We start from the raw sequence: 24,423 nt of genomic DNA on the forward strand, positions 1-24,423 counted from the left end.
CTTGTGTTTCTAAACTTAGAACCGTGTTTCCTGTTAGATCTTATCATGGAAGTTTATGGAGGTCTACGTTCATACTTTTCGTGTCTTGTCTTTCTAAACTTAGAACCGTGTTCCTGTTAGATCTTATCATGGAAGTTTATGGAGGTCTACGTTCATACTTTTCGTGTCTTGTCTTTCTAAACTTAGAACCGTGTTTCTGTTAAATCTTATCATTGAAGTTTATGGAAGTCTACGTTCATACTTTTCGTGTCTTGTCTTTCTAAACTTAGAACCGTGTTTCTTTAGGTTTTATCATTAATGTTTCTAGAAGTCTACATTCATACTTTACGTGTCTTGTGTATCTAAATTTATAGCGTGTTTCTGTTAGATCTTATCATTGAAGTTTATAGAAGTCTACGTTCGTACTTCTCATGTCTTGTCTATCTAAATTTAGAGCCGTGTTTCTGTTAGATATTATAGTAGAGTTTCTGAAAGTATACGTTCGTACTCTCCGAGCCTTGTCTTTCTAAATTTAGTCATGTTTTAGGTAGATTAGCTGAGTTTTTCTATTAATCTGTCTTGAAGGTTTATTAACAGTTCTCCGAAATTTTTTGTCGATAATAATCAAATGTTTGCATATAGTCTTCTCATTTTTCATTTGAATATTTGATATTCCTCTATTATCTAATCGATTTTAATATAATACCTTTTCTTTCCCAATGTTTCATTTCACATTTATTTTTCTTATTTTGATGTTTCTTTGGCCAATTTTTAAAAGTTCTTCTCTTGTTTCATTAAACACGATATATTTCCTTATACCTGAAAAAGTTCTCCTTTCCTTTTATATTAACATTAAAATGGATAAATTAAATGAATGAGAAATGGGACATTCCTTACAAAGTTAATACAAGCATTTCACGAGACATCGACATTCGAAACTGGAATTAATAGTGTCTTATTATGCCCCTCTCCCAGTGGCACAGCGGTATGTCTGCGGACTTACAACGCTAGAATCCGGGTTTCGATACCCGTGGTGGGCAGACCACAGATAGCCCATTGTGTAGCTTTGTGCATAATTACAAACAAACAAATAGTCTTATCCTTTCACCAAAAATTAAGACCCCCACATTTAAACCTGGAGTGTTTATTTATAAATCTACGTGTTGGTTACATTTGTATGCTGGTTAAACACCGTTTTTAGTACCTGGAAAAAATGATTTTGAAATTTCTGACAACTATAAAAAGTACTTTTAACGACGTGTATCTAAAATTGTAATGTTGCATTGTAATGTAAATGAATGCTGATCATATAATAAATTTTTACTTATGATACACACAGGCATTTATGTATAAGAGCCACTCAAAAGCTATACATCGTTTTGCATACGTAAATCGCTCTTAAAGTTAGTTAAGCCAAACTTAGTACTTCTTAATAAATACGACGTAGAATTTTCGTCATTCATTCCCTCAGAAGGATTTCATATAATCTGTATTGATATGATTGAAATTATTTCGGATTCTAATGATGGAACTTCTGGAACTTTTCTTTATGATTCTGATATTGAAAGTGTGTAGTTTAAATCTGTACAATTGGCTACCTCCGTCGCCGAGATCACGAGTCGTAATCTCTTCAGCCTACCCACAGCCACCGAGTCAATTTGATGGATAATAACAGTAAACTAACTGGCTATTAAGTATGGTGTTTATATTTGTGATGCACTTCTCTAGTGATATTTGGAAGTGGAAGTGAGTAGTAGTTTGAAGAAAAATGACGGAAACATGCAGATTTCAACGATTGTAAAGCCCACGAAGATTCGAATCTGATTTGGTTAGCCTGACTTATTAATGAACCTATTCAAACAGCACACTTATTTTGAGTCTCGTTTGGTTTATTCAATCACGCATCAAGACAGTACATGTGGATTTGAATTTCACTTAGTTATCACGCTTTATTCAAACACGTGTTGAGAAAGTACACGAGGGTTTGAATCCGACTTGGTTAGCCTGATTTGTTAAATCAGTAAATGAGGAGTTTAGTCTCACTTGGTCAGTTCACTTTATTCAAACACTTATTAAGACCTACACGAGAATTTGAGTCTGATTTGGTTAGCACATTATATTCAAATGCTTGTTGAAACAGTATACGAGGGTTTGAGTTTCACTTGCTTAACCCACTTTATTCAAACACTTATTAATACCGTACACGAGGGTTTGAATCTGACTAGCTATGTCTTGCTTATTAAAGATGTGTTAAGCTACTGATTTTATGTTTAGGTTTGACAAGTTTCAGTTCATCAAAGCAGCTGCTTAACTAGTATTCGTGTTTGTGAATTTTACTTTGTTAGCTGAGCTTATTTAATCATGTGTTAAGACAGTAACGAAAATTCAATTCTGTTTACTAAAACAACTCTTAAGATAGTATATGCAAGCTGAAGTCTTTATTGGCTAAGATTGTTAAAGCATCTGTTAAAGAAAGTGCTTGCGTGGGTTCGAATGTGACTTAGCTCGCCTAGTTTATTAAATAACGTATCAAAATATTACGTGCTGGTTTGATCTTACTTGTATCGTTCGTTAAAATGAAGTGCCAGTGAAAATAGTATAGAGATTGAGGAAGTTGCATTTGGCGCGTCACCACGTCGTTACAGTCCATGTCTCCTCGTCCAGTCATGCTCTAACTTACAACCGTGTAGCTTGAAAATAAATCTGCAGCGTAGTTTTCATTGGAAAATTCTTTGTCGTAAGGCTGTCGTATCTTAAGCACATCACTCATCACTACATACTTTTCATAATACCACCAGTGTATAGGGCAACCGTTTCACAGCGCCTAGTCGTTTTAACAGTTTGATCGTACTGAAATCCATAGACGCTGCATCAGGTGACTTGACCAAACACTTATTAATACCGTACACGAGGGTTTGAATCTGACTAGCTATGTCTTGCTTATTAAAGATGTGTTAAGCATGGCCTAGTGGTTTAGGCTTTCGACTCGCAATCTGAGGTCGCAGGTTCGAATTCCCGTATTACGAAACATGCTCGCCCTTTCAGCCGCGAGGACGTTATAATGTGACGGTCAATCCCACTATTCGTTGGTAAAAAGAGTAACAAAAGAGTTGGCGGTGGGTGGTGATGACTAGTTGCCTTCCCTCTAGTCTTTCACTGCTAAATTATGGACGGCTAGCGCAGATAGCCCTCGTGTAGCTTTGCGCGAAATTCAAACCAAACTTATTTCATTCTCTAGCTTCTTGATTTTTTTTTAGCATATTAAAGCATCTGTACAGATAGTGCAAGTGGCTTCTAATCTTACTAATAAAATACTTTTAAGATAGCACACGAGAATTCGAATTGATTTAATTATTTCAGTTTATTACAGCACATTTGTGAGTTTTATCTCAGTATATAAAATTTTGTATTAAACTCTCTTGGCTTTAGTCTTGTTTGGTTGCTCAGTTTATTAAAACACAACTGTCAAGACAATATTTGGGCTGGAATCTAAATTAGTTAGTAGTTGTATTTATGGCACAACTAGTAAGGCTCTCTACCATACTTCATATTTTTGAATTACTACCCAGAGAGAAGGTTTTAAGTAAGCAGCACCTACCACCTACCATCCAGGCTAGGGTATAGACTGTTACTCTTACAACGCACTCACAGCTTAAAATGCTTTGTTATTTTGTAGTATCGCATGAATGGGTTCGAATCTGGTTCGGTAAGCTAAATTTATTAAAGCACGTTTCAATATGGTACAAGTATTTTTGAATATGTTTGACTATTTCAGTTTATCCAAACACTTTTCAAAATAATACACGCAAGTTTAAACCTAAATAGAATGGTTTAGTTTATTAAAGCACCTGTTAAGACAGAACACCTGGTTTTAAATCTGAATTGGATAGCTTCATTAACACATCTGTTAATATAGCTTTAAATCTAAGTTAGATCAGTTTATTAAAATACTTCTGAATATATGTTTGAATATCGTTTTGTTAGATCAGCTTACAAAAACAACCTGCTAGGATGGTGACCATGGGATTAAATTTTACTTGGTAAATTCAGTTTTTAAAACAACTGTCAAGACAGGACACATAGTTTTAAATCTGAATAGCATCAGTTCATTAAATGTTTGTTATGAAATAATAATTAGCATTAAAAGTGGATATATTTACTTTCACATATTTCAATGGTCACAAGTGGACATATTTACTTTCACATATTTCAATCGCCACAAGTGGATATATTTACTTTCACATATTTCAATGGCCACAAGTGGATATATTTACTTTCACATTTTTCAATGGTCACAAGTGGATATATTTACTTTCACATTTTTCAATGGTCACATGTAAATATATTTACTTTCACATATTTCAATGACCACAAGTGGATATATTTACTTTCACATTTTTCAATGGTCACAGGTAGATATATTTACTTTCACATTTTTAACTGACCACAAGTGGATTTATTTACTTTCACACTTTTAACTGGCCACAAGTGGATATATTTACTTTCACATTTTTCAATGGTCACAAGTGGATTTATTTACTTGCACATTTTTCAATGGTCACAAGTGGATTTATTTAATTTCACAAGAGTTAATTCTCAATATCTGCCAAGTTTTGTCTAGGAAACCATATACGAAGAATGACTAAAGCGTTAGCGTTCTGTCGTCTGGTTATCGGTGCCACAATGATTTATTATGTAAAGTAGGACGAAACAACAGTTCTCACTTAACTGTTTTCGGGATTCTTTCGTTTCTCATATCATATCATTATATAATTAATTCTCCAACCTGCCAATTTCGTAAGATGTTTGGTAAAAGATTTATCAAATATTATATGGAACTGATATTCAGGGTCTTCTTCAAAATCTTAATATATATATATAGCTTAAGGTTTTCGAAATTACCATTAATATTACATCTATACATGTACGGTCCCTAATTAGCAAGTGAATTCCTCACTTGTTAACGAGAAAATAGGTGATAATTAACAAAAATCCACCATGACCACGTATACTCTCTAGCACGTATATATATATGTGTGTGTGTGTGTATGCAAATAGAAGCCATATTAATTTCTTCAACCCCAAGAGACAGGCAATTGGTTATGAAAAATATATGTTTGAAGCATGTTGTTTGAAATGCAAAATGCCCTTTGGAAACTATATATGTAAATATAATTAACACGCATTGATTATCTGGGATTTAGCAGTGTAAATTGATTTTAGTTGAAATAGTTTTAGACATTCAGCTGAGTATCTGAAAATAAATACAATTTAAGTGTAGAATTACATTTTACAAACCTAAGCCTTTTATTATGAACTAGTTTTCTTCTCACAAAGTGAGTTAAGAATAAAATATACAGTGTCTTGATTTTTCATGATGTTTTTCCAGTACAAAAGCATGTTCTTTTTTAATGTTATAAAGAAATAACAGTACAATTTAAATTTATGAATTCCTTTTCACCACGTCTCCCGGTGGGACAGTCTATGGATATACAACGTTAAAATCCGAGGTTCGTTTCCACGCGGTGGACACAGGAGATAGACCACTGTGATTTTGCCCTCATACACACAAAACTCTCTCATCACAGTTTCAAACTTTTATATATCCCATGTTATTGATATAGGACACATCATCCTGACACCCACTACTGGCACATGTCTGCGGAATTACAACGCTAGAAACCGAGTTTCGATACTCGTGGTGGGCAGAGCACAGATAGCCCATTGTGTAGCTTTGCGGTTACCTACAAAGAAACTGAATCATCCTGACTTTGATAACAATCTTGTTTTGTAATTATAGAATAATAATAACAATCGTTATTTGTGATTATGTACCCCGGTGGGACAACGGTAAGTCTTCGGATTTACAACGCTAGAGTCAGGGATTCTATTCCTCTCGGTGGACACAGCAGACAGCCCCATGTGGGTTTGCTATAAGAAAATACACAGAAACACACTATTTATGATTATAATATTTTTCATTCCCTGTTTATCTTTTATTGTTTTTTATACGCTAATAACTCATGCGGAGGTGAGGGAGGAGGATATGTTAAAATATATGACGTTTATTTAGCTTCAGTCGACTTTTCTTGTTTCCATCGTACAGTAGAAATCCTAGACTAAAACGGATCAAAGATCTTTTTGGAGATTATATTCACAGTTTGCTACGCAGTTTAATGGTGACAAGGACAACAATAATAATATTTGTATACAATAAATCAAAAATGCAATGAATAAAAACGTGGCATGAAGAGGCGTCACTAGGTAGTGGGAAACGAGGTCCGTGACCAGATTCTATTTGACAGTGCCTCAAATCCCCAGTTGGTGTCTTGAAAAATCAGAATAGAAAAGCATGATCAATATCATACTGAAATACCGAAAATCTCCGCGCCTATGAGCCCGAGCTCTGTATCCTTTAAGTACCCAGAGACGCCTCTGATAGTGTGTAAAAGTTTTTTGGTTCGTACCATCCTTAGCTTATCTATTAATTTTTCCGTTTTTGCAGGACCTGGCGGCAAAGATGCTGGTTATCTGAATTTACCGTCACCTAATCTACAAGGCCAGGTGAGTTTTTCTAGCTTGAATCGTTAACAAATGTTTCAACCTGTTAGAAAGTGATAGAGGAAGTAATTTCACAAGTAAGTGTGTTTCAACCCTTAACTGTAATTCAAGTCAGATCTGTTTTTATTGTCTTCTATTACTGAGTAAAAGAAGAATATGGTTGTGGAAGGATAGTGTGAATGTAGAAGTTTCCTTGGCAAACATATTTAATAGAACGTGTTCTTATCAAGGTTTTCATTAGTATTCAATTTAAATAAAGTACTTTTCAGAATGCGCAGTACCAATCTGTAAAATTTAGGCTTATTATATTCTAAGGTTCATTTATTTACAACAGAAGCGACATATAAAAAATATCAAAAACCTTTAAGAACATCACATTCAATTTCACACCAAGAATACCTTGAAGTAAAAAATTCTAAATATATTATTTTGACTCTGATATTTTGCACAACATTTAGATATAGACAGTTTAACGTCTTCAGTGCCAGGGATGAACTCTTGCAGATTCTGCTTACTGCATTGATGCCATTTTTACTAAGGTATTATATATAGTTTGATTAACATCTTCAATACCAGGGTTTTCCTCTGGTAGAGTTAACTTGCAGTATAGATCACCTGATACTGAAGGTGTTAGGTACCTTAGTTCTAAGAACCCATGAGTAAAATCAAAAGAAAATATGTTATAATATGTTAACCACACAACCATTTGCCATAAACTGTGTCGACGAGGCCTGTCGTTCAATACCAGGGCTCACCAGGCCGGCTGAGATATAACAGATATGGTAATGAAATAATTCACGATGGCTATGAACCCACTTGAAGTATAGTAGAGACGGCTGATATCAATATTAAAAACTTTTATTTAAAACACAAAACATACAACGTTTCGAAACAATGTTATTAGTTTTGTATTTTAAATAAAAGTTTCAAATACCCATATCAGCCGTTTCTACTATATTGATATAGTCTAGGGGGCTATATATGTCATCAGTTATCATGAAGAGCACCTTTTGTAGTGTGAATTAGCTTAGACGAATGATATAATATTTTAACTTGAACACTTAAAAGTGTAGGTTTGAAACAGAACATTTCAAATCTCCAAATTGTAATTATTAGCTCTGTATTATAAGTTTCCCCATAAAACTTTTGCTCCAAATGAAGTTTGAGAAGAAGAGGAAAAACTATTGTTTGTAAGCGAACTAGAAATCAAATATGTATAACATTGGTGATTTTCAGCACCGGTTACAGACACGTCTATAAATAGTAGAAGACTCTACGTTAGCACTGAATGCAGGAATGTACTATTCTCAAAAAGTTAAAACGAACTGTTCGATGTTTACATATGTTATTTAATAATTCTTCCTCAGAATATATTTATGGCTTGCTAAATTGTTTTGTTTCTGTGACTGTTATCAAACTTTATTTTTAAACGTTAAATATATATATATATATATATAAAGGAAGCTTTGTTAATTCATAAAATGCTTTATTGAAAGTTCTTTAACAGCGTCTTATTTATTACAAGGATCAGTTTTCCCCACCGAATAGTAATATTAGAATTAGTTTACCACTTATATTGGGTAGTTGATTGTGTGTTTGTACTTGAGTTAGTGGTCGAAACGTTGCACTTATATAAAAGAGCTAATCAGAAACACCTTAAGTGTGAAAAAAATAGACCTATAGTTTACAGAACCAACCAGATTCTTTACAATATATGGTGGTAGTTTTTCCTCTCTGAAACAGTGTTAATAACTTCCTTTACAGTAACGCCATGGAAACTAGATTAACAGTTTCTTGTCATCACACGCATACACTAAGTACAGCCGTATCAAGCATAATTATTTATGCAAATTGCTTAAGCTAATATTACGTGATTCTAAAAGCTCTTTAGTCAAAAGAATTTTATAAAACTTAGCAAATTAGTTCTTAAACTTTGACAATGAATAGTAACCGAACACCCGTACGATTCTCTTCAATACTTAAGCTAGAAACTGCTAATTTATTTTGCTTGGCCTAACCAATACTTATGTCCTTTCACCCTATAGTTTGGCTGCTCTAAATCAATCGTTTTTAATCCGAATGATAAGAAATTGAAAAAGATCCACCTACGGATAAACCTGTAGTAAAGATTTCAAACCGATAGCTCACGTGACGTTTTGAGCACGCAGGCAAAAATTTTGGTCAAATTTGAGCGGTTTTTGTTGAAAAACTTTGCATATGAAACTTATAATTAGCCCACATTTGATAACTAATTGTAGGTTGTAAAGATCTATCAGTGTACCAAATTTTTTTATGAAATAAAATTTTCGTACTTTCGGTGCGAAGAAATAAAAAAGGAAGGAATTTAATCAAAATCCTAGATTTTATATCTCGAGTATTTCTTAATGGACTACATTGAAATTTGGTGAAGTAAGGGTCCAGTAGTGCACATCCATTGAAAATATGTTAACTTGGATTACTGCAGTCAGAGTTACAGAAGGTGGAAAATTGCTAAACTATCACTCCTGTAGCTGTATATTTGAACAAGGTTTTGTAGGTCGTTGGTTGTTCCTAGATTGCTGTGTTTCATATGAGTTGTTTTTTGTTATTATAAATGACCATACAGACTTGTCTTCGGAGAGGTTCATTCAGTACTAATGATGCTTATAAACTTCTTTTTGAGTTATTAGATTAAGAATCAAATTATAGTTTTGCTAATTGATGGAAATCATTCAGTCGTTGTTGCTAGGCTACTGTTTCCATAGTGTTTCTAGCTAAAGTTGGTAGAACATGTTAGTATATGTTTGCAAAGATAACGTTCTTGCTCGTATCATGAGGCAACTTCTCTGATGTTACTAACTTTAACGCTTACGTCATGGTAACGCATTTTTGTTAAATTGTATTTTCTCAGCGAGAAGTTTCATTTTTTAAACCAAAATGATAGAACATAGAACACAGATGTTTTTTTACTTTGGAATCAAATGTAAATTAATTTGAATTATATGATATTTACTATTTGAGTATTGTTGCTACAAATTCATGTGGTAACAACAATAAAGAACAAATAAATATGACTTAAGATATTTAAACACGTCTCGTCAAACCCTTCGTGTCTTCAGCTAATAAAATCACTTAAAACATTTTTTTCTTAGCTTTTTCATAACATTCTAACCACCAGTCATGATATTTTATGTATATTTCATAGGTTTCACGCTTCTCCCAAATTCGCTGGTTTTTCCACATTTGTATAGATAACCATCTAGCGATACCAGACTCACATTGTATCTCTCTTAACGTTCTTATTGCTTAATGTGTGAACGACAGTAGCGTGTAGAAATGAAGGGTAGCGAATATACAAGTAAATAAATTTTCTCACACTGTACTTCTCTTGACGTTCTTATTGCTTAATGTGTGAACGACATTAGCGTGTAGGAATGAAGGGTAGCGAATATACAAGTAAATAAATTTTCTCACACTGTACTTCTCTTGATGTTCTTATTGCTTAATGTGTGAACGACAGTAGCGTGTAGAAATGATGGGTAGCGAATATACAAGTAAATAAATTTTCTCACACAGTACCTCTCTTGATGTTCTTATTGCTTAATGTGTGAACGACAGTAGCGTGTAGAAATGATGGGTAGCAAATATACAAGTAAATAAATTTTCTCACACTGTACTTCTCTTGATGTTCTTATTGCTTAATGTGTGAACGACAGTAGCGTGTAGAAATGATGGGTAGCAAATATACAAGTAAATAAATTTTCGCTGGCTAGGGCTGCATTTCTATTTTCTTTTGTTTTTGAAAATCCAAAGAGTTAACTGTGTAATAACCTAACGAAATGTTTTAACTTTTACGTTTTTTAACAAACACGGAAAGAGATTCCAACATTTTCATGGATAATATTACAATGTAAGAACATTTAAATCCATTTCGACGAAAATTAATAATTTCCCACTATTAAAATTTTACAGGCTTCAAATACTGGGGGTCTGGAGATATTTTACCGTTCCGGTTTTCGATCAAAAGTAAAGAAATATTGTACAGTCTCTAGCTTTCAGGCAGATGCAGCTGGTGAAACCCAGGTGCAAAACATAATAAGTGTATGAATCTCACGCTGATAAGGGCATCCATATAAAGCTTTGGTATAAGATCCGTTTGAAATTGACATATATCAAAATATCACATTATAAAATGAGCAGGACTGAGCTGATAGTGCTAATTTTAATCCCTTTTATGTTTTGGCGCGTAAGGATTTTAGCAATCTAAGGTGTTGTTAAATGAGATAACTCACTATTGCCAATTGAGAAGACCTTTTGATCGTGAAAAATAAAGAAAACCTATTGTATGGATACCAAGATAGCAATGAGACTATGACTGCTAGTCAGGATCTTTTTATTCTCAACGTTTCGACTTTAAGTCTTCTTCAGAAGATTATGACACCGTGAGAAAAAATAACTAAAAAACTAGACATGGCAGTAATTTAGTTTGAAGGAAGAGAAAACAAATTTTATGCTTGTCTGCCCTTCCCAACTGGGGTATTCGGGAACTTCTGTTCCCCTTCAGGCCCGCAAGTGAGGTTTTATTGTTTCAGTGGATTCAGTTTTAAGTTGTGCTTGCAGGAATTAGCCAGTGGAAAGAAATAAGGTAGAGGCTACAGAGCCGCCGGAAAGCCGTGAAGAAAGTCAGAGGAGGCAGGCGAAGTGTCTTTCTGTCCAACGGCCTTTGGAAAGTCGAGGAGAGATGGTCTTAGTCTCGATGGTATGACCAGGTTGGTACATAAGTAGCGATTTCCTGGATTAAACATTCTGCGTTTAAAGATTATCGCTTGTATAATGAGTATGTTATTAAATTAAATTTTTTTAACCAAGAGTTTTAATTTGTTGATGACGACGTTTTTTTTTTGTTCTTTTTTCGTGACAGGAATTTAGTTGTTAAAGGAAAGTTGACTTTTCTCAACTGGGGGTTGTTCAGGGATATTATCACTCCCCTTCGCCCCGTTCGCGGTAAACATATTTATTATATTCGTGAGTTTTTATAATTTTGTTGGAGAGAGAGAGGTTGGTTCTACTTTTAACTAGTGGTATTTAAATAGTGAGGTAGAGAAGCAGAGAGAGAGAGAGAGAGAGAGAGATGTCCGGCGGGGATGATGACACCGTGGTGTTTTATAAGGGTAGGTTTTCCCGGATTATGTTCCTGGTCATTTGGTCACCAATCAGAGTGCGGCAAGAATTTAATCCAAGAAAACCTGTATACTCGTTTGTTTCAATACATTGTCAACAATCGTTTTCGACTTCTTTCTTCTTCAAGAACAACCTGCCTTTGCTACGCCTTCACTTCCGCCCACTTGCCTCATCATTATCTGCGTGTATGTATGTAAGTATGAATACGTATATATATATATTATTATTATTATCATTTTATTATTATTAATTTTTTTTCGCCCACTTGGAACGATGACCTCTCATCGAACTACTAATCTTTAACCTCGAGCAGGGTGAAGGAAGATTGCTAATCTTCGAACACCCTTGGTGGTTAATAGTTTTTCTTTAAACTATTAGCTTTATACCAAAATAACTGCCATAGACCATAGACATAGATGGTGTCATAATCTCCTGATGAAGACTTGTGGTCGAAATGTTGAGAATAAAAAGATCTTGACATAGCATTCATAGTCTCATTGCTATCTTAGCATCCATTTGTCAACATGAGTAAAGCTCTTGTATGTTTATTTGTACAATAAAGATCAGATACTGATAAGATTAAAGCATTCCTTTAAAATTTTGTGTTATTGAAAATAAGGAGCAACTACAGTCTCATATTTCATGTCCAATGATTATATGAAATATTAGTAAACTTGATGATATGTTATTTTCATGTCCTATAATTATATCAAATACTGCTAAACTTGATGATATATTATTTTCATGTCCTATAATTATATCAAATACTGCTAAACTTGATGACATATTATTTTCATGTCTATAATTATATCAAATACTGCTAAACTTGATGATATATTACTTTCATGTCCTATAATTATATCAAATACTGCTAAACTTGATGACATATTATTTTCATGTCTATAATTATATCAAATACTGCTAAACTTGATGATATATTATTTTCATGTCCTATAATTATATGAAATACTGGTAGACTTGATGATATATTATTTTCATGTCCTATAATTATATGAAATACTGCTAAATTTGATGATATATTATTTTCTCATCACCAATTTCCGAAATTCGGCGAGAAAGAAACGTGAAACCTAGTTTATTATTCGATTCGCCTCTTGTCATTCAGTTAGAATGTTTTCATCATTAACACTGGACATGAACAAATTGACAAAGAAGACTAGGCCTCTTCTAGTGGCAATAGCCTGTAGATAGACTGTTTAGTCAGGTTTCAACTAGAAATTTCTAGTTAATGCCTAATAACAGGAATAGTTACAAGCTAAAAAGCACTGTGTCGAAGATATAGGTTATTTAATATTATCTGGTATAATTGATCATTTCAGTTTAAAACTAAAATTTATGACCATTGCCTTTGCATTATTTTTTCGGTTCTATAAAGTTTCGCTTATAATACGAATACGATAGAACCCTAAGTAGAATTTCGAACTGTCTGTCTCACTTATAACACGAGCAACTTTACGATAGAATTCCGCCTGTGTCATAGAATATTTAGTAACATTTCGAACTGTCTATCTCACTTATAACACGAGCAAGTTTACCATAGAATTCCGCCTGTGTCATAGAATAACTAGTAACATTTCGAACTGTCTATCTCACTTATAACACGAGCAAGTTTACTATAGAATTCTGCCTGTGTCATAGAATAACTAGTAACATTTCGAACTGTCTACCTCACTTATAACACGAGCAAGTTTACCATAGAATTCCGCCTGTGTCATAGAATATTTAGTAACATTTCGAACTGTCTATCTCACTTATAACACGAGCAAGTTTACTATAGAATTCCGCCTGTGTCATAGAATAACTAGTAACATTTCGAACTGTCTATCTCACTTATAACACGAGCAAGTTTACCATAGAATTCCGCCTGTGTCATAGAATAACTAGTAACATTTAGAACTGTCTGTCTCACTTATAACACGAGCAAGTTTACTATAGAATTCCGCCTGTGTCATAGAATAATTAGTAACATTTCGAACTGTCTATCTCACTTATAACACGAGCAAGTTTACTATAGAATTCCGCCTGTGTCATAGAATATTTAGTAACATTTCGAACTGTCTATCTCACTTATAACACGAGCAAGTTTAACATAGAATTCCGCCTGTGTCATAGAATATTTAGTAACATTTAGAACTGTCTATCTCACTTATAACACGAGCAAGTTTACTATAGAATTCCGCCTGTGTCATAGAATATTTAGTAACATTTCGAACTGTCTGTCTCACTTATAACACGAGCAAAGTTACGATAGAATTCCGCCTGTGTCATAGAATATTTAGTAACATTTCGAACTGTCTGTCTCACTTATATCACGAGCACATGAAGTTTACAATAGAATTCCGCCTGTGTCATAGAATAATTAGTAACATTTCGAACTGTCTGTCTCACTTATATCACGAGCACATGAAGTTTACGATAGAATTCCGTCAGTGCGAAAGTCATTTCGAATTTACATTACAGTCTTTTTTATAACACGAGAACGTTTATGATAAAATCCCGCCTGTGTGATGGAATAATTAGTAACATCTTGTACCTAATCAATTGGTCTCAAACCTAAACACTTTGCTGGATAAGGATAAAATCGTTATATTAGTATTCACTGCGTTAAAAAATCCTATTTTCATGATACAGCTAAAATAAGGAAAACGATGACAAGCTAATATATAATTTTCTATAGGTTTCATTCATTTTGAAAGGTTAAATACGTTTGTATGACTGGTTGTCTTAATTATTTACCTAGATTTTCTACTGGGTATTGAATATGCTATGTGAATTAAATGCAGCTTAGTAGCTACATTACAAAGTCTATTCTTATCACACAAAGACAAAGCTTTAGAGCGTTTGTGTGGAATGATATTTTAAAGGGTACAACAAAACGCACTGATTACACGAGCGTTATGCACGTGGATTTATGCGGTAACGAATGGTTCACTGAAATATAAAAGTTTCATGCTTTTCTTCATCATTAAGTAAGAACGTGGTATTGATACGCTATACTGGAAGGCTCTTACTGTATTTACATTCCTACAACGACAAGTAAGAGCTCTTCAACGGCTGTACATTCTAGTTGGAAGACCTGGTAGTTAAATTATCTCCGAAGCGATGAGATCGTAATGCATGTGGCTAGAGACGTTGTGTTGCTATTTTTGATATCCATCAAGTTTGGGAGGGACGCTTGAGATACTAACATGGGACTTTCTAACTTAGGAAAAACAATAACACACCTATACTTTTTTTATTAATACGTAGCTTTTATATCAAACCTACATATGTCACCGTTCATTTGCCACTTGATAAATTGCTCATGTCTTTTAGACAAGTGGCAACACTGAAGTCCTCAAGTAACAGTAATAAAAGAAAAAAGGAAGGCATATTAAATTTAATGTAAATATCTCGGTTCTTAGTAATCCCCCCCCCCCCACATATATATATATATTGTTTTATACGAGTATTCGGTCGAGGTTTTGGACAGTTCAATCAATGCAGTTGTACGTAAATATTGCAAATACTTGTACCAAGCACAAAAGTTAAAAATAACGCATTAGCACATATCAAAAGTTAAAAAAATGAATAATGTATGAGCGTGCAAGGGATTCGAGCCCGCGACCCGCAGATTAGTACATTATTTATTTTCATCTTTGTTTTTTGATATAAACTAACACATCACTTTCAACCTTGGTATCTGATATAAACCAGTGCAATATTTTTAACTTTGGTATCTGATATAAACCAGTGTAATATTTTTAACTTTGGTATCTGATATAAACCAGTGTAATATTTTTAACTTTGGTATCTGATATAAACCAGTGCAATATTTTTAACTTTGGTATCTGGTTATAAGTGACGGTCACTCACCCTATTCGTTGGTAAAAGAATAGCCCAAGAGTTGGTGGTGGGTGGTGCTGACTAGCTACCTTCTCTTTAGTCCATCACTCCTAACCCTCGTGTACCTTTGCACGAATTTCAAAACAAACCAAACCAAACAATGAATTTAAATCATCACCATCATGATCGATGCTCTTATATGAATTACCAAAAGCTTGTTTGTTTTGTAGCAAAGCCACATTGGGCTAACTGCTGTGTATACCGCGGGGAATCGAACCCCGGATTTTAACGTTGTAAATCCGTAGACGTATTCCCGTCCTATTGAGGGTGGGGAAAAATTATCAGAAGAGGACATTGGTGCAACCTTTTGAATTTGAGATTTAAATGTCTTTAGTTGGTAGTGTGCTCTATAGATCGCCCAACTAATACGATAAGCCCTAAAGTTGTCGAAAACAATTAAATACTGGTGTTCTGTTAATGTCTGTTTTAGTTAATTGTGTTAATGACTTTTTCGATGAGTCTCGTTTAAATAGATTAAGTTGCTTTATCCACCTGTCTGTTTCTTTGGCGATCAGAGTTCTAATAGTTTTTCAGTGTGTAGCCTAATAAATTTATTGTGCTCAGTTTAAATTAATTTACCATAGATTCAGCATAAAGTTTCAAAATACGACACCGAACTAAGAAGCTTTTAATTCCAAGCGTATTCTAAAACTACATTTATATTACAGAACAGAACTGATATACTATTCTGTTCTTAGGAATCTTATTTTTCGTTCTTATTTTTCTCACAACTTCATTGTAGCTGTTGCTTCTGGTCGATTTTAGGCCCTCTAGCGGGAAGCGGAGGAGCAATAAATGGTGTCGTCGGGCCCGGATGTCTCTGTATTCAGCGCTTGAACTTGAGGACCCTTTCCCGCGTCAGACGGTTGCTGGGGCTTGAATGTGCTAGATTTTGATAACACAAAGTCAAAAACTGAAGATTTTATAATGAAAACCCTTGTATATTTAAAGAGCGATTAGTCTAAAGAAAGGTAAATTTGAAGTTAGTTAATTTTGGTAAACAAGCAACGAGACAGTTGAAAGTCTATTTCTGAAGAGTTAGCCTGCTATTCAGGTGGTGAATGTAAATGGAAACCGGACGTTCACTTTTTGTTTGTCAAATATCAGCCGCTCTGATTGAATAATGGATCTCCACTAACAATTATTGTTACAAATTTATTGTTCCATGATAATTTTTAATCGATTGATGGATTTTGTGCTCGTGATGCTGTTGACTGCTCGACTATACATGTGAAGATATTAAAGGTCTGTGGGGACTAATTAATCATCTTTTAATACCGACGCAACCAATATGAAGTGTATTAACGATTGCGCTAATATGAGTGTGAGACATCGCATTAAGCACACAAAAGCTCATTTTAAACGATTAATATATTTGTCAACTTCGTAGTGAATATTAGATTCACTACAAGAAAATCTGGACAAACGACTGGAGTTTTTCTACTAGGGATGAGTATTTGGTTAGAATGATACCCCATAAGCTTCACTTAACACCTATTAAGGTAAGTTTATAATTTAACTGTTTAAAGACTACCATTTTTATATGGAAAATTTTGTTCTATACTTTAATTTGATATAAGGATTAGATCTAACGGATGTTCTTCATTCTGAAATTTATGTTCAGCCGCTTGTTTTGAAAAATCATCACTATTTTGTATTCTGTAAAATCTAGTAATTTTAATAAATTCTGAATAATTTATTAAAATGCAATTGAGAAATATATACATTATGTATCAAACTTTATTCTTCGTTTGCGGAACGAAAATAGGCTTAAATAAAATCTGTTTTCAAACCATTATATTTCAGAATAAAGTTGATGTTTCAGCTTAAATAGTTAGTAATGACTGAAGTGTTTAATTAACGATGTTTTGTCTGTTTTACAAAACTAACTTTCGTTTTAATAACATCAGCGTTCCATTATAAGTTATATAGTTTTGACCTTCAACTTCAAAACTCGAGCTGTACCAACCTTCCTTCGTGAATAAGACATATATCAAAGAAACTCAAAATGACGCTATGATATACTTTAGGGGGGAGACTTACCTTGGTGTAAAGTCTGAAAAATATAAAACTGGGTGTTAAGATAATACACTGAAACGAAATGTATGTTTAATAGCTGTTTCAACTTCAAATTGCAACACAGAAAAAGAGCAATCTTAGCTCAGTAAATGAAACCGTTTTGCAACTATTGGTCTAGCAAAGAATCGTTATCATACCTTTGTAGTCGGGTTAGTGAGCTAGAAGTACACGGAAAATTCACTGAGTTGAGGTTAACGTTTGTGAATTAGCAAAGTTAATCGTGTTCTTCCCATCATTCTACGTGCACGAGAAAAACAATTTGGAGTTAAGATAATGTTTGAAACTTAAAATTTACTGCCTAATGTTTCAGAACTCTTTTCTCACACTAAGAAGAGATGAATGGATGAATAAATAATTTTGTAGATGTTCACAGTTAATGGATGAATACGTAATTTTGTAGAAGTTCACAGTTAATGAAGAAGTACATTAAATCTGCTTTTATAATTTCAGCACGGCAAATAAAACTATTTCCAATGAAATTGATTCTTCGAATACTTTTGTGACAAACTAATATATTTTTTACTAGATATCATACTTATTAGAATGTTGTAACGACTATCATTATTTTTCCATTAAGCATGGGCTAAAGGGTACTTTCTTTTTTTAGCAGTCTTCCAGTAGTAGTTAAGTTATACGTAAGAGAGATATAACTGCTTTAAATTATTCAGTCTGAAAGTAGTGTTTTTTTCTATTGCTCTGTGATATTATTTTTTCTTTCTTGGCGTTCTCTCATTTCCATTTCTACCATTCTTCTTCTTTTTATCTCATTTCTTCTTTCATGTTGTTTTACATGCATTAATTCTACTATCTTCCTACTTTTCTCTGCTCTTCTATCAAGTACAACATGTAAAACCTTCTCGGGTTTCTTTACTGTTATCTTTTACGTTCATGTTTACCTTTTCCTCTGGGCTTCTTCTTACCTATACTACACTTTTCCATTACTCAGTTGCACTTATTCATTCTGTATCTCCTTATTTATTATTTTATTCTCTCCTATGCTAATTTATCCCCTTTTCCCATCCCCCTCCTCATTTCCTCACATTTTTCTCTTTTTAGATCCTTCATATTTTCTTACTTTACCCTTCTCATTACCTTCCTCTTTGTTACCCACATTCCACACTCTCGCTCTTTCACATATTATTTTTTTCTGTTACTTACATTCTTCTCCCCCTCCACTTCTGTCTGCATAGTTGCCAAGGAAAACATTGACTTCATCATCCGTAGCTATTACACTAATTTTGGCGAAGTTATCGTCTCCATCCCATCGTTTCCTTTCTACGGTTATGTTTATATCCCCACTAGTGTAAATGATTCATAACAACTTCATAAACTTTGTTTGCCTATTTGTTAGGTTTAATTACGTTATTACCACTAGACAGGGACTTTGTAGAGCCACATTATTTATAAGTTTCTTACCAAGGAGCTGGGCTCAATATATCTGGAACTGAAGTCTTACGTCCTGCTATTTTAAGACGTCTTCATTTTCAGTTTGTTTCCATTTAATGCCCTGCTTCTTCATTCTACTAGGCTTTGTTCACAAACCAATTTGAGCTGTTTGCGTGTTTGTCGCAGAAGCACAAAGCTACACAATGGGCTATCTGTGCTGTGACCGCCACGGGTATCAAAACCCAGTTTTTAGTATTATAAGCCTTTAGACTTACCGCTTAGCCACTGGCGGGGAGGGTGGTACTGCTTATTGTAGCTTAGCGCAAGTAATGATTTACTAATAAAGCTTTAATAAATTTCGATGACAAGGAACCCACTTTGAGACTAATAATGGCTGGAGACGGCTTGAATGGGTAATGAAGAAAAACTTTAATATAAGTTTAACATAATAGCAAATGTACAACGTTTCGACAAGGTTTTGTCATCATTACCTATTCAAGCCGTCTCCAGGCATTATTACTTTAATAAATTTATTTCCAAGAAATAAGTTTTTTTTACACTATTTTATTCAAGATGTCTCTACCATTTTCGTTGTTTTATGTTTCAAAGCTTTCCGTAAAATGACAATAGCCTTAACTGACTGAGTTTTCCAGTTTTATACATATTTTGTTAATGTTATAATTTGTCTTTACATTCGTTTTATGAAGCAGTCCATTATTTTACATCTACGTAAAGAAAATTTAGTACTACAGACAATGTAAATAAAACACCTACAAATTGCCCGCCAGACTTTGCGGAGAGAGAGAAACGCAGCGTTAGAACGTTTTCTTATTTCTTATTTGCACATAATTTCAGTGTATTCTGTGAAACCATTCTAGATAATGACTTAAACAAATGATGACACATTTTCAATATGCGTTATGCGGAGGGGTGAAGGGGGGGGGGTAATGTGCATCAGCTAACAAAGTTTTGAGTTTCTGGTTCATCAATTAGCATTAGTTTTCCTAGTCTTGTAAACGTTAGAGAAAACAGAAATCTATTTTACTAGAGTACTCACTGCTTGTCGAGCAGGTAATTGTCATTGTCGCATTGTCAACAGACATAATAAAAGCTGTTTGTAGGTCGGTGGCTTGTGTGATATTGCATCAGAATAAGGTTCACTATAGAACATGCTTAGCTGTCATAAAAGAGGATATTAAAATCATTTCTTTATTATTAACACTAGTCTTACAGTGCATTACACTTATTATTATTAACACTGGACTTATAGAGCATTACAGTTATTTCTTTATTATTATTAACACTAGTCTTATAGGGCATTACAGTTACTTCTTTATCATTAACACCGGTCTTACAGTGCATTACACTTATTATTATTATTATTAACACTGGACTTATAGGGCATTACAGTTATTTCTTATTATTAACACTGGACTTATAGGGCATTACAGTTATTTCTTTATTATTAACACTGGACTTACAGGATATTACAATTACTTATTTATTATTAACACTGGTCTTACAGGGTATTACAGTTATTTCTTTATTATTAACACTGGTCTTACAGTGCATTACACTTATTATTATTAACACTGGTTTTACGGGATATTTACTGTATTATTGCTAATCTTGATTTTACAATCATTTACAACCATTTCTTTATTTATAGTTGACATTGGTTTTACAGGACGTTATAGAAATTTCCTTACAGAACTTACCCAGTTACTTTTTTGTGTATTGCTGACACAGGTTATACAATATATTACCGACATTTTCTTTACTTATAGTTAGTTATCAGTAGTTTCCAGCTATTAGAGATCCCCAGTGACACAGCGATATGCCTGCGGACTGACAACGCTAGAAACCGGGTTTTGATACCTGTGATGGGCAGAGCACAGATAGCCCATTGTGTAGCTTTGTGCTTATTTACAAACAAACACACCAGATGTTAGAGTAATGCATTTGCTTATTATACACTGACCTTACAATTTATTTGTTTTTACAACAAAGTTATATGGAACTACAACCATTCATATATCTTATATGAATATCGATATTACAGGACGTTACATCATTTTCTTTAGTTACTGTTAACAGTTTTTACCATACATTTATTTATTGTTAATACTGATCTTACAAGACGTTACACCATTTCTTTATTTATTGTTAACCCTGATTTTACAGGACGTTGCAGTTACATTTCTATTAATTGGTTACATTAAACGACGTTACAGATACATATTTATCATTAATACTAATATTACAGAATATCGTTATCGTTTGTTAGAGTTACTCATTGCTTAATGTTAACTGTAATATTTATTATTGTTAACGGAAAAGTTGCTGAACGTTACAGTCACTTACATGAGATGAGCCCGGCATGGCCAGGTGGTTAGAGCGCTCGACTCGCAATCTGAGAGTCGCGGGTTCCAATCCCCGTCACACAAACAAACACGTGATACTATAAAAATTGGTCTTTCTAGATCACTGTTTCATATGAGATTAATTTTCTGTTCATCGTTAGCAATGATTTTGCTTTATGTTACACAGTTTATTTTCTCCCTAATAATTAAAGCCGATCCTGCTTCATGTTACATACACGTCGTTGTTTATCGTTAACAATAAAATTCATGTTTTGCTTTTATACTAGTGTTTTCAAGACATATTCTTAAGGTACACGTGAAGTCAAGTAGAAAGTAGTGCTAATTGATTTTCGTAGACGTTTGACATTTGAAATTAAAAAAAAGAAGTAATTTTTAGCTCCGACTATCCAACTTCCGGTTGAACGTTCTTGGATACATTAATTTTCACTTTCGTGCCAGGTTCTTTAACTGCTGCGAATACACGATGACGTCTTCACTTGATAGAATGTAAAAGTGCTACAACACTACTTTACAATAAAAAAATATATTATATATATAAATTTGTAATATATGTTGTTATTATTGCTGTCTGCTTCTTTGCACGTGAAGTAGAAATGTTATTTTTTACTTTACCTATAATACCGTATAAAAAGTTTGTTTTTAATTGTTTAGGGACATTCTTCTTTTATTATCGTTGGAATACTTTAGTATCCTTTTAGTTAACTCGTAAAACAAATCATCACGGTTGTAAATTTCTTTATGTCTTTTAATGAACAAAAATGATTTGGAATATGTCTGTAGAAAACCTTTTAGTTACTTTATAAACTTTATTTCGTCTTTTCGAACCACGAAATATAAACAACGAGAAGAAGAAAACCAGGTTTTGTGTCTCGTATATGTTTTACGGATAGAAACAAAAATAATCTGAAGGTGGCGCTGAGAAGGTTTCTGCAATTCTTTTTAATAGCAGAACCTGAGCAACTAAGTAGTGTAATTACAAACCAGGAACATCCCGATTAGTATACTACAATTTTTATAATACTGGAACAAGTGAACTTTGACAGTTAAGGTTAGGGTTTTGGCGAGCTATTGGAATCTATTAGCTATTCTAGGATGTTCATTTGGAGCTGCCTTTATAGCGTCAAAATTAGAGTTAGTATCAGTGTTATAAACTTTTGATACGCCCATATAATACTGGATGTGTTCTCAAATGTTGATGGTATGTGTTATTCTTACGTATGAAGAGACACTAGTGGTAAATCCCCGATATTTCATGCCAAACATGGACATATAAACATATGAGCAGTCGCTACCTACGAAATTAAACAAACGTTTGACTTCAATGACTAACCTGAAAGTATATCTTAATTTTAGTTATAGGTATAAATTTAATTACACGTTTTCCATAGAGTAAGTAAAACAAAGGTAATCAACTCTTGTTGATTAGTAATCAACTAATGATGATAATCTTTTCGTTGTTCGTCACTGTGTGTAATGATAATGATTTGTTAGTTGTATTACAAGACTATGTAATCATGACAGTTTTTTGATTGTATCGCCAGATTATGTAACAATAACAATTTGCTGGTTCTATAACGAGGTTATGTAATACTGACAGTTTGTTGTTTTATCTTTACAGTAACTAATCATGTCAGATTGTTGGATGTATCGCCATAGTGTGTGATGATGATAGTATATTGGTTGTATCTCCAGGGTATAAGATGATGATAGTTTATTTGCTGTATCATCATGGTATATAATGATAACGTTTTTTTCTTTCTTTTTGGTTGAAACGCCACGGTAGTAATGACGACAATTTGTTGGATGTATCGCCATAGTGTGTGATGATGATAATATACTGGTTGTATCTCCAGGGTATATAATGACGACAGTTTTTTGGTTGTATCTCCAGGGTATGTAATGACGACAGTTTTTTGGTTGTATCTCCAGGGTATGTAATGACGACAGTTTTTTGGTTGTATCTCCAGGGTATGTAATGATGACAGTTTTTTGGTTGTATCTCCAGGGTATGTAATGACGACAGTTTTTTGGTTGTATCTCCAGGGTATGTAATGACGACAATTTGTTGGATGTATCGCCATAGTGTGTGATGATGATGATATATTGGTTGTATCTCCAGGGTATGTAATGACGACAGTTTTTTGGTTGTACTGTCAGTGTATGTGATGGTTTGTTAATTATATCACAATGGCTATTTTTCGTTTGTATCTCCTGTATATGTAATGATAATAGTTTGGTAGTTATACCGCCAAACCATGTAGTCATTACACCTTATTGGGTGTATCGTTAGTGTATGCAATGATAAGAAGTTGTTAGTTGTATCACCATGGTGCGTAATGGTGATAGTTTGCTGCTTGTATCACTAGAGTATGTAATACTGATAGGTAGTTGATTGTATCGTCGAAGTTTTTAATGATCATAACTAATTGGTTGTGTCGATTCAGTATCTAATGATGACGGTTTTTTAGTTGTATTGCCAGATAATGTAACGGTGACAGTTTGTATCTTATATAATGACGAGAGTTTGTTGGTTGTATCGTCAGGGTATCTAATTATGACAATTTATTGGTTGTATTATCACTTTATGTAATGATGAAAGTTTATTAGTTACATAGTTTGAAATGTAACATTGAAAGTGATTTTATTGTGGTTCCAAACCTTTTCTTCCTTAGCTTCAAGAAGAATGGAATAGTTATATTATTTGTAATTAATAAATAAAGACTACCGTTGAATTACAAACCATACTGAGACTAAAATGGAAAGGTTTTAGCTGATAACTTATATTTTAATGACGAATTTTCGTAGGTACTTTTTGTGTCTGTTGATCTAATGATAACAACTTAATTAATAAGCTAGTCTACAAGTAAATCAAACTTTAATTTAGTTCAGGAGTGTGTATTTTATGGCTTATTTTAAAGTTTGTATAAATGGAGATTTATTCATTCAAAATTCTTAATTATGTTCAATT

General features: G+C 33.5%; 1 protein-coding gene across 2 annotated transcripts in view; it reads left to right on the forward strand.

The window, feature by feature from the left end:
* LOC106462700 (rho guanine nucleotide exchange factor 11-like) overlaps positions 1-24,423 on the forward strand; it is a 208,722-nt gene that overhangs the window by 126,371 nt on the left and 57,928 nt on the right. Inside the window, exon 3 of one of the 2 annotated variants that reach the window (XM_022390146.1) lies at positions 6,485-6,543. In XM_022390146.1, coding sequence (XP_022245854.1) covers positions 6,485-6,543 — 59 coding nt within the window. Of the gene's footprint in view, positions 1-6,484; positions 6,544-16,503; positions 17,109-24,423 lie in introns of those variants that run through there. The other variant, XM_013922648.2, reaches the window with a different exon arrangement.

The sequence above is a fragment of the Limulus polyphemus genome, unplaced genomic scaffold, assembly GCF_000517525.1.
Source record: "Limulus polyphemus unplaced genomic scaffold, Limulus_polyphemus-2.1.2 Scaffold47, whole genome shotgun sequence".
NCBI lineage: Eukaryota > Metazoa > Arthropoda > Merostomata > Xiphosura > Limulidae > Limulus > Limulus polyphemus.